This window comes from Rhinopithecus bieti, unplaced genomic scaffold, assembly GCF_001698545.2.
Source record: "Rhinopithecus bieti isolate Rb0 unplaced genomic scaffold, ASM169854v2 scaffold_5882, whole genome shotgun sequence".
Lineage (NCBI taxonomy): Eukaryota > Metazoa > Chordata > Mammalia > Primates > Cercopithecidae > Rhinopithecus > Rhinopithecus bieti.
The window spans coordinates 467,914-480,988 of record NW_016805188.1 but is presented as its reverse complement, the minus strand read 5'-3'; the positions used below and the strand labels follow the sequence as shown (position 1 = coordinate 480,988).

At 36.5% G+C, this 13,075-nt stretch overlaps 1 protein-coding gene across 1 annotated transcript in view; it reads right to left on the bottom strand.

Moving 5' to 3' along the window:
• Positions 1–634: 634 nt before the first annotated feature.
• The window catches only part of ITGB8 (integrin subunit beta 8), an 81,166-nt gene continuing 68,725 nt past the window's right edge, over positions 635–13,075 (bottom strand). Inside the window, 6 exon segments of the mRNA XM_017871549.1 lie at positions 635–1,527; positions 1,624–1,787; positions 5,308–5,417; positions 6,312–6,537; positions 9,056–9,461; positions 12,336–12,470. Coding sequence (XP_017727038.1) covers positions 1,405–1,527; positions 1,624–1,787; positions 5,308–5,417; positions 6,312–6,537; positions 9,056–9,461; positions 12,336–12,470 — 1,164 coding nt within the window. The 3' untranslated portion in view covers positions 635–1,404.

Below are 13,075 nucleotides of genomic sequence, written 5' to 3'. Positions count from 1 at the left end.
GTAGATCACCTGAGATCAGGCGTTTGAGATCAACCTGTCCAACATGGCAAAACCCCATCTCTACTAAAAATACAAAAATTAGCTGGGCATGGTGGTAGATGCCTGTAATCCCAGCTACTCAGGAGGCTGAGGCAGGAGAATTGCTTGAACCTGGGAGGCAGAGGTTGCAGTGAGCCCTGATCATGCCATTGCACTCCAGCCTGGGTGACAAGAGTGAAACTCCGTCTCAAAAAAAAAAAAAAAAAAAAAAAAATAGCTTATTTCTAAGATATCATCTATTCTCCTCCAATTTTGTACTTTTATGGATTCTGGCAAGAAGGGTTTGAGTGATTCCGGGAGAGAACATCCTTAGGCTGCCTTGAAGAGAAAAGATAATATAGCTTTTCATTTAAAAAATGCTGATATCTACTTGCAATCAAAATCTAAGAAAACATTCAAAACGTGGTACTTTGCTTGAGGCAGAATTTCTAAATGTCTTGTGAATTAATGATCAGATAAATGAAATGGCCAAACAATCCTTTCAGTTTACCAGGTAAGAAGATACAAAACTCCACACCTGTGCACAATGAAGCTATTCAGATTTTGATGGTACTTTACAGTGTCCCCTATTAACATTCAGCTTTTAAAACCAGTATTCTGATAAAGTGACATTGTATTATTAGTTTTTTATGGCAGTAGTAACTTAGCACTTAATTAATCCAGTCATCTGTGACATATATAAACTTATCCTGTAAAAAAGAAAACAAAACACAAAAGCAAAGAGGAGAGAATGCTGGAATTAGTATCCATCTTGTAAAAGAAGCAAACCATAAAACACATGCATAAAACTACACACTTTAAAAGCAATAATCTTTTAAGATTAAGGTTTTATCTGTTCACCTCTTGAAAGAATGAAACACGAATCATTTACTCATCTAGCTGTTCTTGTCTATTTAACCACCAGCTGTTGAAGTGTTTGGCAACCTTTAGAATATACTTGCCAGATTATTTTTTTCCTCGCATGTCCAGTGCAGGGATTACTGTACCCTTGTAGTGACACAATGCTAAACTCTATCACAGCATTGTTCTCTCTGGGAAGCGTAGGGATAACAGGTACCTGTAAAGTGTAATCAGTGCTCTTCAGAGGATCTACATTCTATGCTGATCTAAATAAGTTATATATTACAGTAAAGTGCTACAATGACACTAGTCTCAAACAGTAGTAAGACACATTTTTCTCTGAAAAAGTCAGCAGCTATGTGAGTCACATCATGATGAGGATGCTGTCAGTCTTCGTTCGAGTGTACAACCAGCAACTGGCATGACCGTGAGCAATTTGCCTCCTCCTGTGACTTTTAAAATTATAATCTTTAGGAGCAATTATTAAGAATTCCAGTTTCCCATTAAGTATTTAAAAATCTTTTTTTAGAAGTTGCACCTGAAAGTTTCATGAGCATTTAATTTGCTGATATCCATTTTTATTTCTTCAGGCTTCTCACGTCTGTAGGTGACTGCTCTTGTGCAAACACTTTGCAGAATCAACTTATCCTTAATGGAGAAGAAATATTATTATTAACTAAGGGCCTAAATATTGTAACTAGGCAATAACATACTGTTAGCAATTCTTTTTTAGAATTCACTCACCTTTTTTGAGGCTGACACTCTGTACTCTGACGAGGACTTAATTTTGTTACTATTCCATTGTAGTATCACCTGTCTAATGATAAGGACTTTAAGCAACCCAATCAAGAATGTAACTATGAAAATGATGAAAAATATTCTCAAGTAGCTTGGGCTAGAGAAACACTCTGTAATGAAGCAAACAAATAAATGGATTAAAAATTGAAATAAGTAAATCAAAAGAGTCTATCACGTAAATGATGTTCACGCCTCAATTAATAGTGCCAAAGATATTTGCAAATCTACATTTTCAAATCAGGGGATTGAAATTACCTTTGATTCAGAAACAGTAAGCTCTCTAATTTTTCTTGCACGTTTATTATGAAAATATTTTCAATAGACAACCCTCCTTTGGAGAATAGTCACGGTTAAGGTATTCAATCATACTATTCCTTTGCAGCTTGATTCTTTAATTGTATTAACTGGAATATGTCCATGTCCCATAACCAAGCATAATTTTATCCAAGACAGAAAGAGGAATAGTTTTTGTGGTGTGTACGGTTGATCACTAAATGGAAAATAGGATTTCAAAAAATTATTGAGCCATTCTGGGCCTTAGGATATGTTTCTCTTGTTATGCTTCATCTTCATTTGTTCCACGCCAATAATGGAAAATAAAGTAAACATCTGCAGAAACTAAAATCAAAACTACTCTAATAGGTAAATAAATATTTCTTCAGAAATTGAAGTGTAAATCTTCATTATTATTATACATGGCTTCTCCAGGAAATAGGAGTGTCCAATTTGGGATAACATGAAAATATCATTCTTCATTTTCATTAATTTACTTTTACTTGTCGTTAACTACACCTATTCCATTTGCCTCTAAAAATGCACTGTGTATTTTAAGAACAAATAATACTTAGGACAAATAATTACTAGCTGGAAAAAGAAATGTTGTGTTAAGAGGAGGGACATGCTAGATCTCGTTTTAGCACCAGATCTTTGGCACACCGTCATTGCCAAAGATCTGGCGCTTAAAAGTCTACAGACTCTGTTGTTGCCAGAGGCATTACCCTAATCTAAGAGGAATATGGTTACACAATAGGCAAGTATTCCATAGAACTAACTCACCAGCTGCCCCAGATTAATAAAATTACTTTGTGGCTAAAGAGGCCTGTGTGCCCCCACCCATTCTCCAAGGTTTGGGGACCTCATCCAAAGTTCCAAGGTCTCCCTGAGAGGGCCACTAGGGTGGTGACCTGCCAAGGCTTAGCATAGTGCACCTCCCAACCAATCCTGGCTGATTTGGGTCTGAATTTCCAGTGAGGACTGAGCATGTTTTTGAATAAGGCCAAGCTCGGTGATAAGGGAAAGGGTTCCTCTCAAGCGAGAAGACTTAATTAAGCCTATTTGTGTGTGTGTGTGTGTGTGTGTGTGTGTGTGTGTGTGTGTGTGTGTGAGATAAGGTACTCTGAAAGAAAGGTCAAAGGCTATCTCAGTGCTACAACTGGAATGGAAACACCAAATGCCAGTGTAGGTCCCTGTTGCTACAGGTCTCACAGAGAGAGAATCCAAAATATTCTGCTCAAAGGTGGTATCCTTTGAGGCTTCCACAGTGACTTCGGGTTCATAACACACACGCCTTCTATTCTGACAGATTGTCATTTCCTTTGGTTGATTTAGGACGACTCAATCAGCTAAGGCAGATCCTCAGAGGGGGCGCCCGGCTTGATTCCACTTAGTGGCTTCTCGCCTGGTGGGAGCTCAGCCAGAGAGACTGAAAGAACAGCCTTTAAGTGCGACTGAGTGGATAGATAATAGAGGTGCCTAACAAATGTCCTTTCCCTCTCCTTGCACAATAGTTGTGAAGGGGAGGGGCGGCCCCTAGCTACTGACACATTTTGGAAATATTTCTGATAGGTTAGAACAGAGGGCATTTCGGAGCTCAAATCTGCATGCATATTTAAATGCTATGAGTGGTCAAACATTCATGCCTAGCCTATACTTTCCTTAGTTTAGGTCAGGCCAGGACTTTTCCTAAGGAGCTTTAAGGGAATACTTTTTGTAACAACACTTAATTCAAAGTAGTGTTTACTTAACATAATAAATGACATGTTGATAGTAAGGCCTTATTTATTAGAAAGGCACTTGGCTTTCTGGAGTGATTGCTGCAGCTCCAGCTGGCAGCACATGGGGCTCTTTTCAGAGCCAAGTTCATTATGGGCTAAGATCAGTGTGGATGTGAGGGAAAAAGGAAACAACACTCTGGAGAAAGTTTATTCTTTTGTGCAGTCTCTCTAATAGCTGGAGTTTTTCTTACAGGTTGGAGAGACTTGAAATAATAGTTGCAATAGGAATGTTTTAATAAAGATATAATTTCAAGGTTAGTTTCTAATGCATGTGGAGGTCCACACCTTACCCCTGTGCAAAGTAGGGTTCTGGGTTCTAAATAACTTTTTGTTTTGCTTTGTTTTGCTTTTGTTGTTTTTTTTTTTAAACAGCTTTATTAAATATCATTGATATACAAAAACTGCACATGTTAATGTATACAATATAACGAGTTTATGATTCAGTTTTTTAAATCTCCCAAAGATGGTACCCTGTAACCACTGAGTGTGCTTGCTATGGTGTGGCTGAGTGGTTAGGTTTCCCGTCTCATCTACACAGCTGAATTCCCATGCAATGTATTTCCATGGAAAGGCATCCAAATAAATTGGCTGTCAAGTCCTCAGTGAACCAGAAATATGAGTTCCCCATATAGACTCATTTCACTAAGAGATGAAGTCTGCCGAGCCATAATTTTCCTTCATAATTCAAACTTGCTTCAAGTTCTGAACTTCATCATGTCTAATCAATATTTGCTTTCATGTTTCAGGTGAAGCCAAAAAATTCTAAGTAAAAATGATCTGCTTTTACAAAATACGTAACTTGAAAAGTGCCATTCCTTCCTGGTGCTTTTCATTTTGATAAAAATATAGCTTAAGGATGAATGATCATAAATGTGACATAATGAAAAGGGTATGGAACTTTTAGTTTGAAGATCTTGGTCTAAGACATGTATCTTAACATTACTAGTTAAGAGATAGCAGCCCTCATACAGAAATTTCCCTGAACCTCAGTTTCCCCATCTGTAAAATGGAGATTATACCAATCTCAAAGAGTTGTATGACATTAAATGAGCCAGTGAACATGAAGGAAGTATCTAAGGTAGAAGATGACACATAAACACATATTTATTATTGTTATAAAGAATAAAGCAATGTTTTTCTAAATTTAATTCAAAATTTAAAAAATAAAGCCCTCAGTCCTCTCTCTCTCTTTTTGTTTTTTTTAAACAGGGTTTCGCTCTTATTGCCCAGGCTGCAGTGCAATAGCACGATCTCAGCTCGCTGCAACCTCCACCTCCCGGATTCAAGCGATTCTCCTGCCTAAGCCTCCTGAGTAGCTGGGATTACAGGCGCCAGCCACCTGACTGATTTTGTATTTTTAGTATAGATGGGGTTTCACCATGTTGGCCAGGGTGGTCTCGAACTCCTGACCTCAGGTGATCCAACAGCCTTGGCCTCCCACAGTGCTGGGACTAAAGGTGTGAGCCACCACACCCAGCCCGGTCCTTTCTTTAGCATGGTTACTTATGGGTCTTTTGGGGGAAGATCATCCTCTACAGACACTATTCTGCGCTTTGATTATTAAGCTTTGGCCTACCTGAAGTTTGGTCGACATAATGCTGTTGTTCCACGAGAGCACATGAGGTTTTGCACTGATCAAGTATAGCCTGAGACAAATTGTGAGGGTGAAGGCATTGCACACAATTCCTGCAAGGGGAAACAGAAGTGAAAATATTTATTCTTTAAAAAGGTGGTAGACTATAATATTTTCCACAAGAAAACAAAACACAAAATAACAATGCAGAAACAAATCAAATTTTGATTATGTTCATTAGAAATTACGCCATCATTACATTGAAGGATTGCATTTCCAAATGATTTAAATAAATTACCATGCATAATTCTAAAAAACTTACTTGAGCTACTAATCTGAGAAAGTCAATGGTTTAAAATGCTGAATAAAACAAACTGGAAGTTACAGTGATGTTTAGATTAGTAGTCTTTGTGCAGATCTCAAATTGTTACTGAAATATTTATTGGCACAAAAGAGTAATGTTGCCTTCATTTAACATATCACCTTTCATTTATACATCACTTATTTCTAAGGTGTGTTACGGACACCATTGTTCTTTATCATTAAAATATTAAAAATAAAACATAGCAGTAACAGCTAACATTCTATGATTGCCATGCATCAAGTACAAAGGTGAGTTTTTTTATGTGAATCATTTGATTCTTTCACAGAAATATAGCAAGGTATTATTACTATCCTCACTTTTGATATCAGGAAATTGAGGCACAGAAAATTGTAACAACTTGTTCTAGATCACTCTATTACTAAATAGTATGCTGGGCAGCAGGCGACCTCTAATTTCCAAAAAGCTAAGATAGTGAGTGTCCAGATTTATTCCAATGCTTCCACAGCTATCCAGGAGTCAAGGATTTGAATTTAAGTCTTCTAATTCATAGCATTTCTCATTTAATTCTTTTTTAGCGTGCTGGTCACAATGTATCCGGCAACGTTTAAGATTAAGGAAGTCAGAACAAAAAAGGACAAAAGTAGCTATTCTTTGTGTATGTTTGGAATCAGAGAAATCATACCAGTTTTCCTTGCAGGCCGTATGACAGGTGGGGCAGTGTTCACAGAAGCGGCCGATGCTCCTGGGATCGGTGCACTCACACCTTCCACACACACATGTGCCTCTTCCACTGCACACTTGGCCCTTTGAATTGACACAGTGCTGGGCTGCTGCTGAAGGGCACTGGCACCGATCTCCCTCCCAGCCACTGAAGCATTGGCATCTGCCTGCTTCACACTCTCCATGCCCTGTGAGGAAGACACCGCAGGACCTACGTTATCTGGATCACTGACTTTGTAAAGAGTTTTCAACCATGGATTCCTGTATCATCTCCATGGAAACGCACTGACAGTCCAATGAATGGAAACAGCATCACTTTTTCGTTGGTCTGACATAAAGAGTGTTGGATTTAGGAGGATCTGTTTTCAAAGCTGTTCTACTGTAGATAATCTCCTCATGCTAATGCACTCTGCTAACAAGCATGAAGGGCACCCCTGCTTAGTGGCTGCCAGACTACTTGAATGTCATTGCATATTCAGTTTTACATTAAAACCACACACATTATCAAGAAACTGCAAAGGCCGAAGTAATGTTAACTCCCTGACTTGAAGTTAGAAAAAATACAGGTATTTGATTAATGGCTTCCATCACCTATTCTCTCAGTCTTCTGATGTTGCTGAAGGCCTAGGATAACTTGACAGGACTGTGAGGCAAACCTTTCCAGTGCTTCAGTACTGCTAATGCCATGTTTAAAGATCAGATCTCTTGGGAAGTTGAACAAATGCTTTCACATCCTCAGTGCATTATTTAGTAAGTTAGCAGGGCAGATCCTCCTCTGTCCTGTGAGCTGTTCTTAGATGGTAAATGAAAAAAAGAAAGAAAGATGGTGTGTGTGTGGTGGGGTGACATTTATGCATGTGGGGTGAAGAAAACACAGTTACACAGAGTTAAATGGATTTTAGACAGAAAAAGTGTCCAAAACTTAATATGCCAGTGTGCACCAGAAACTGTCAAAAGCGGGTACATTTCACGTGATTATATAGGAATTCTGAAGCTTATCTAGCCACAAACCAACCTTCCTCTTTTCTCCCTCTCGCCCTCCCTGCCTCCTTTCCTTTCTCCTTCCTTCCCTCCCTTCCTTCCTTCTATCACTCTCCCTTCCTTTCCTTTCTTAGCTCCCTCTCTCTCTTCTTTTACTGCTGAGCACCTCACAGGATAATTGTTCCACAGATTCTACTGTAGGACCAGCTCAATTTGCTAAGTGTAAAACTAATGAAGTCCAGGCCAGACAAATGTCGGTCAAGCCCTGTGTGCTGTGCAAGCTTATGCTGAATCCTCGCCAGCAGGCCTGTGAACATGTGTTTTTATTCCCAAAGGAGACTAGTGGAGAAAGTACATGTCAGTTACAGTCTGCACTTACACAGAAACAATTCAAAGCAGATTTCCAACTGCTTGTGGGTCAGTAGTATTATACTCATATAGAAAAGCTAGTACACTAGATATTTTACTGCAGAGACTGGGACAAATACTCAAATGTATTTGAAACTCTCTTGAGAGACTGACAGTTGTGGGACGTGACTTCAGAAAATTCTTTCTCTTCACTGTAAAATAATATTTTTCCTTCCTGTAAAATATGGTAGACAACTGCTGGTTCATTCTAAAGTCATCTATAATCCATCCTACCCATGATGTCAGTTACAGTTGAATACATGTTTGTATATTAAAATATTCTATGTATGTTATAGAAAAAAAGACAATTTCCACTGCACATTTAGGTGATACAGGCCAAATTTTCAGCTTAGACTAGATTGCACCATTTATTTTTTATACGTTTGTTACATCCCATATGCTTATGATAACATGTTTCCATTCATCAATAATTTAACAAATATTTATTAACTAAAATGCAGATACTAAAAGATGTTTTCTCAATGAGTAAATTTAGCATATTGTCACAGGAAAATTATCACAGAACTCAGATGACAGGTAATTTATTTAATTGACTTAAAAACAGTATTTTGTTTTAGTTTGCAAATGTTGATTAGATTTTCTGGAATCTAACCTGTAGGTGGCAGTAAATTGAATAGCCCAAGAGTAATCTTGGTATTTTTATTTTAATTTATTTTATGTTTAAAATTTGGTCTGTGTGTGGCCTCAAGGACGAATCTTTTAGATTACTTAGTAAGGCAGTATTTTCTTGAAGAATGCTGTCCTTTGGCAGTTTTGTTGCTGGTGGTGGCCCAAAATAAACTGGAGAGGCTTAAATTACTGCCAGCTTAGAATACCATTTATAATAATGCATTAAAGATTTTCATATGAATGAAAAATATACTCTTATACCTCACTCCCTATCATTCTGACAGAAATAAAATCCTATGTACAAGTTGGAGGGAGTGACCATTTACCAGAATGAATCAGATCCTTCTAGAAGAATACTCTGATTCTTCCAGAAAATGTGTCAGATATCATCAGCATTTCCTTTTCTGGTATATTTCTTTCCAAGATCAAGGAAAGCATGAGAATAACAATTAATTTTAGGTTTTTATTTTGAAGCATTTCCTGTATAAAATAGGTTAAAATATAAATATCAAAATCACATACTATATAAATCTGTTGCCATGCCCTAATTTCATGGACGATGAAACTTTGAATAACAAATTCAGATTCAATTTTGCTAATTTGTAAAGATGTGACTTAAAGATACTTTAACATCTATGCTGGTGTAATAGTGACAATTAAAAGCTGCCTGTATATATTTATACTCACCAGCACACAGATTTCCATGGTGATATGGACAAGAAAAGTCATCCTTTTCACAGTATTTTCCATACACTTTTCCAAGCTTAATTTTGTGACATGAACATTTCCCACAAACACAAACTCCTCGACCACTGCAAACAGGTTGATCCTTGTGTGACTTGCAACTCTCAGAAGAAAACTGATCTTCATCAAAATGACATTTATTCTCATCACACTGGAAACACTTGGAATCTAGAAAAGTTTCATCTACACACTTTCCTTTAGGTCCTCTGTTGTCCTCACACTGACAGCTGCAGTTTCTGTGTATATGAATTTTAGCGGTTTCATTAAAACCAATAGGTTTGATTATTGCATAGTTTTTTCCTCCTGTGACATCACATTTTTTCATTGTAACTTTTACATTGAAAAGAACCTAAATTTAGGAGGAAAAGGAAACATATTTACATACCTTAATTATTTTTATTACTGATATTATATCTGTTAATAACTGAATTGATAAGAAACCATCTTAGAGAAATTAAAAATATTTGTAAAATAAACACATGTAATCTCTTTCATATACATGCAACATCTCTTTTTAATGTCATTTATTCTCCAATTAATGAGCTTGAGAGTTAAAGAATATAATGACTGCTAATCCCTATATTGCACCATTAAATAGACTTGAGTGCAAGCCTTTTTGAAGTGTCTACCCCATCACTGATGATTAATTTCTTAGCAAACATGAGAAAGAATAGACCATTTTCTAAATTCAGCCATTAAAATGTGGGGTATTGAATATTTGACACTAGAGATAGATCACATAGACCAAAATAAAGGGCTTCTGCTCTACTGGTTTAAAACCCTGAGATGAGGCCTGGCGCGGTGGCTCACGCCTGTAATCCCAGCACTTTGGGAGGTCAAGGCAGTTGGATCACCCGAGATCAGAAGTTTGAGATCGGCCTGGCCAACATGGTGAAACCCCATCTCTGCTAAAAATTCAAAAATTAGCTGAGTGTGGTGGCATGAACCTGTAGTCCCAGCTACTTGGAGGGAGGCTGAGGCAGGAGAATCACTTGGATTGCAGTGAGCCAAGATCACACCACTGCACTACAGCCTGAGTGACACAGCGAGACTCCGTCTCATAAATAAATAAATAAATAAAAGATTTTAAAAACCCTGAGGTAAGATGTTCAAATGAACAATTTTAATTTTGTTCCTATTTTCTAGGAGCCCAAGTAAAGTTTCAGAGTTAAATTTTAGTTTATACAGGGTTTCAGTGGAGGAAAACATGTGGCTTTCTGTGATGTTACCCAAAAGATAATTGTTTAGGACTCTCATTCTCAAATCTTAAGACCTCAGCACAGGTCATCTGTTTGTCTCAGTGGAAGAAGATAGCCCAGAACTAAGGAGCTGGGCTGGCAGGAACTGGTCAAATGTTTTCTTTTTCTCTATTTCTTCTTTTTGCACAACACAATTGATTTAATATGTCTATTTATATTTGTTGGCTCACCTTACCGTCTTTAGGTACTTTGGTAAATAAGGTATATTTATTTCATGTTGGATTGAGATCCATTACAATTTAAAATTAATTTGTGCTGAGCTTTTCGGTTGGAATATGTGTCTATGATACAAAAATATAAAGTATCTAAATTTGGCTTATATGTACATGAAACACTAGAATTTGTTCCATAATATTAAAATCAATACAGTTGGTGTTATACTTAAAATGCTTTTGTCTTTGAGAATGCTGAGGCTTAACAGATACGTAAGTTAATGTGGCCACTGCCATCTCTAACAGTAGATCATACTCTGGAGTTTCTATAACTAAGAGGTCGTATGACTATTCCTGAGAGTTAAACTATTTATACCACTCAATTGAAAGTGAAGGAAAGATGGCATGTAAGCAAATGAAAAGAAAAAAACAATGTAACAGGTAAGAAAAACCATTCTTCCAAAATGAGATTTTGAAGGAAATAACTATTTCTAAGACAGTAGCTGTTTTTTCATGAAGTAACTTAGTGCTGTATTTGCTAGTAAAAAGTTTTCTCTGTAGTTTTAATGAAAAGCCAAAGTGTATTTTGCAAAATATGATATCCTTTGAACAAAATCCATGGAGTGATCATAGAAGAAACCACAGAATTAGAAACTTGCAATAATTAATTTAAAATATACAGCTCTAAAATTCCTAAGATAGAAAACATATTCTAACTAAAGAGAAGACAGGATTCTCTTTTATTCATTTTAGAATCTTCTATCACTTTCAATAACTTTTCTTTTTTTCTATAGCATGACATTACATAATTAATCATCATAGAACTTCAGAGGAAAGGGGTTGGAAATCTTCTAGTCCAAGTCATTCATTTAAAAATGAGACAATGCCTCATGAAATAAATGACTCACTCAAAATCACTTCACCCAACAAAGACTCCCTTAAAGAGTATGTTTCTTTGTGTTACTCTTTCTATTGTGCCAATCCTTGGAGAATCTCTATCTCCTCTGGTGCTGTTTCCTGATACTGTTACAATCTGGATCTCTCTCCTTTACGTCCCATTCTTTTTTGGTAAATGATGGCTCTTCTCATTTTGTATTGTTTTTAACAAATTTCCATACCTCCTTCTAGATAATTTAGATAATTATGAGTGTATTGGGGCAATCACAAAGTGAAAGATTTTGAAATTCTTAGCCTTTATCAACTGCTCTATCATTCCCATTCTTTTCTGTGGTATGTGACTTTAAATTTCACATTACTTTGAGACTTTGTGAATATGAAACCAAAAAGGCATTATCATTATTATAAGTATAGACACTACTTATTTGAGAATAAATGATTTCCTAATTTATGCTGGTCATGACACCTAAGTTTAAAGTTACTATTGATAAATAATTGTTTAATATTACACACACACACACATTGAAAGTGAAGGAAAGATGGCATGTAAGCAAATGAAAAGAAAAAAACAATGTAAAAGGTAAGAAAAACCATTCTTCCAAAATAAGATTTTGAAGGAAATAACTATTTCTAAGACAGTAACCGTTTTTATACATATTAAAATGTATAAGTTTTATACATATTTTATACATACAGGTTTTATACATATTAAAACCTGAGAGTTGGAGAGAACAATAGACTGAGCTAAAACAAAGAGGAACTTTGAGGAGAGACAATGAAAGTTACCCTGAAGTATAAATAAGATTCTTAGAGTCAGTAGTAAGTAAAATGTTTCAGAATGGTTTGACTTTTCTGTAAGAAAGTATGCCAAGCAACTTAGTTTATTTTAAAAGGGAAAAATGCACACCCACATACTTCATGATTGCTTGTCACATTTCTGCATCCCTCCATGCCTGGCTTTCTGGACCCATCTGGACAGATGGCGGTAATGTTAAAATAGACACCTTGTACCTGGTTTTCCACATGAACTTTCACTTCTGAAATGAGCTTCTGCAGAGACATTATTTTTAAATTACATGTGAGAGTAGTTTCAAATGTAAGCAACAAAGCAGAGTCAAGCTTATTAAATCATTATAGATTTAATTTTAACTAGATCAAAGAGTCTGTTTCTATAAAAGAATGAATAAAAACACTGTTTCCACATAAAGACCCAATTGTATTTGAAATACATAAGAAATACTGAAGGATTAGATTATCTGCATTCAAATTATTCTATTTTTTTAAGTATTTCCATGACTGCATTTTGAGCCCTTCAAAGATATTTATCAGTCTGTTAACAAAATAGCCATTTTTAATCCAGTAATAACCATATTTTATGATAAAGTATAATTAAACATTGAGAACACATATATCATCATAAAGGGTAAATCTTGACACCTTAAAATGTAGAAAATGCTTCTGTCATATAAAGCTGCTAAAGAGGCCGGGCGCGGTGGCTCAAGCCTGTAATCCCAGCACTTTGGGAGGCCGAGACGGGCGGATCACGAGGTCAGGAGTTCGAGACCATCCTGGCTAACACGGTGAAACCCCGTCTCTACTAAAAAATACAAAAAGCTAGCCGGGCGAGGTGGCGGGCGCCTGTAGTCCCAGCTACT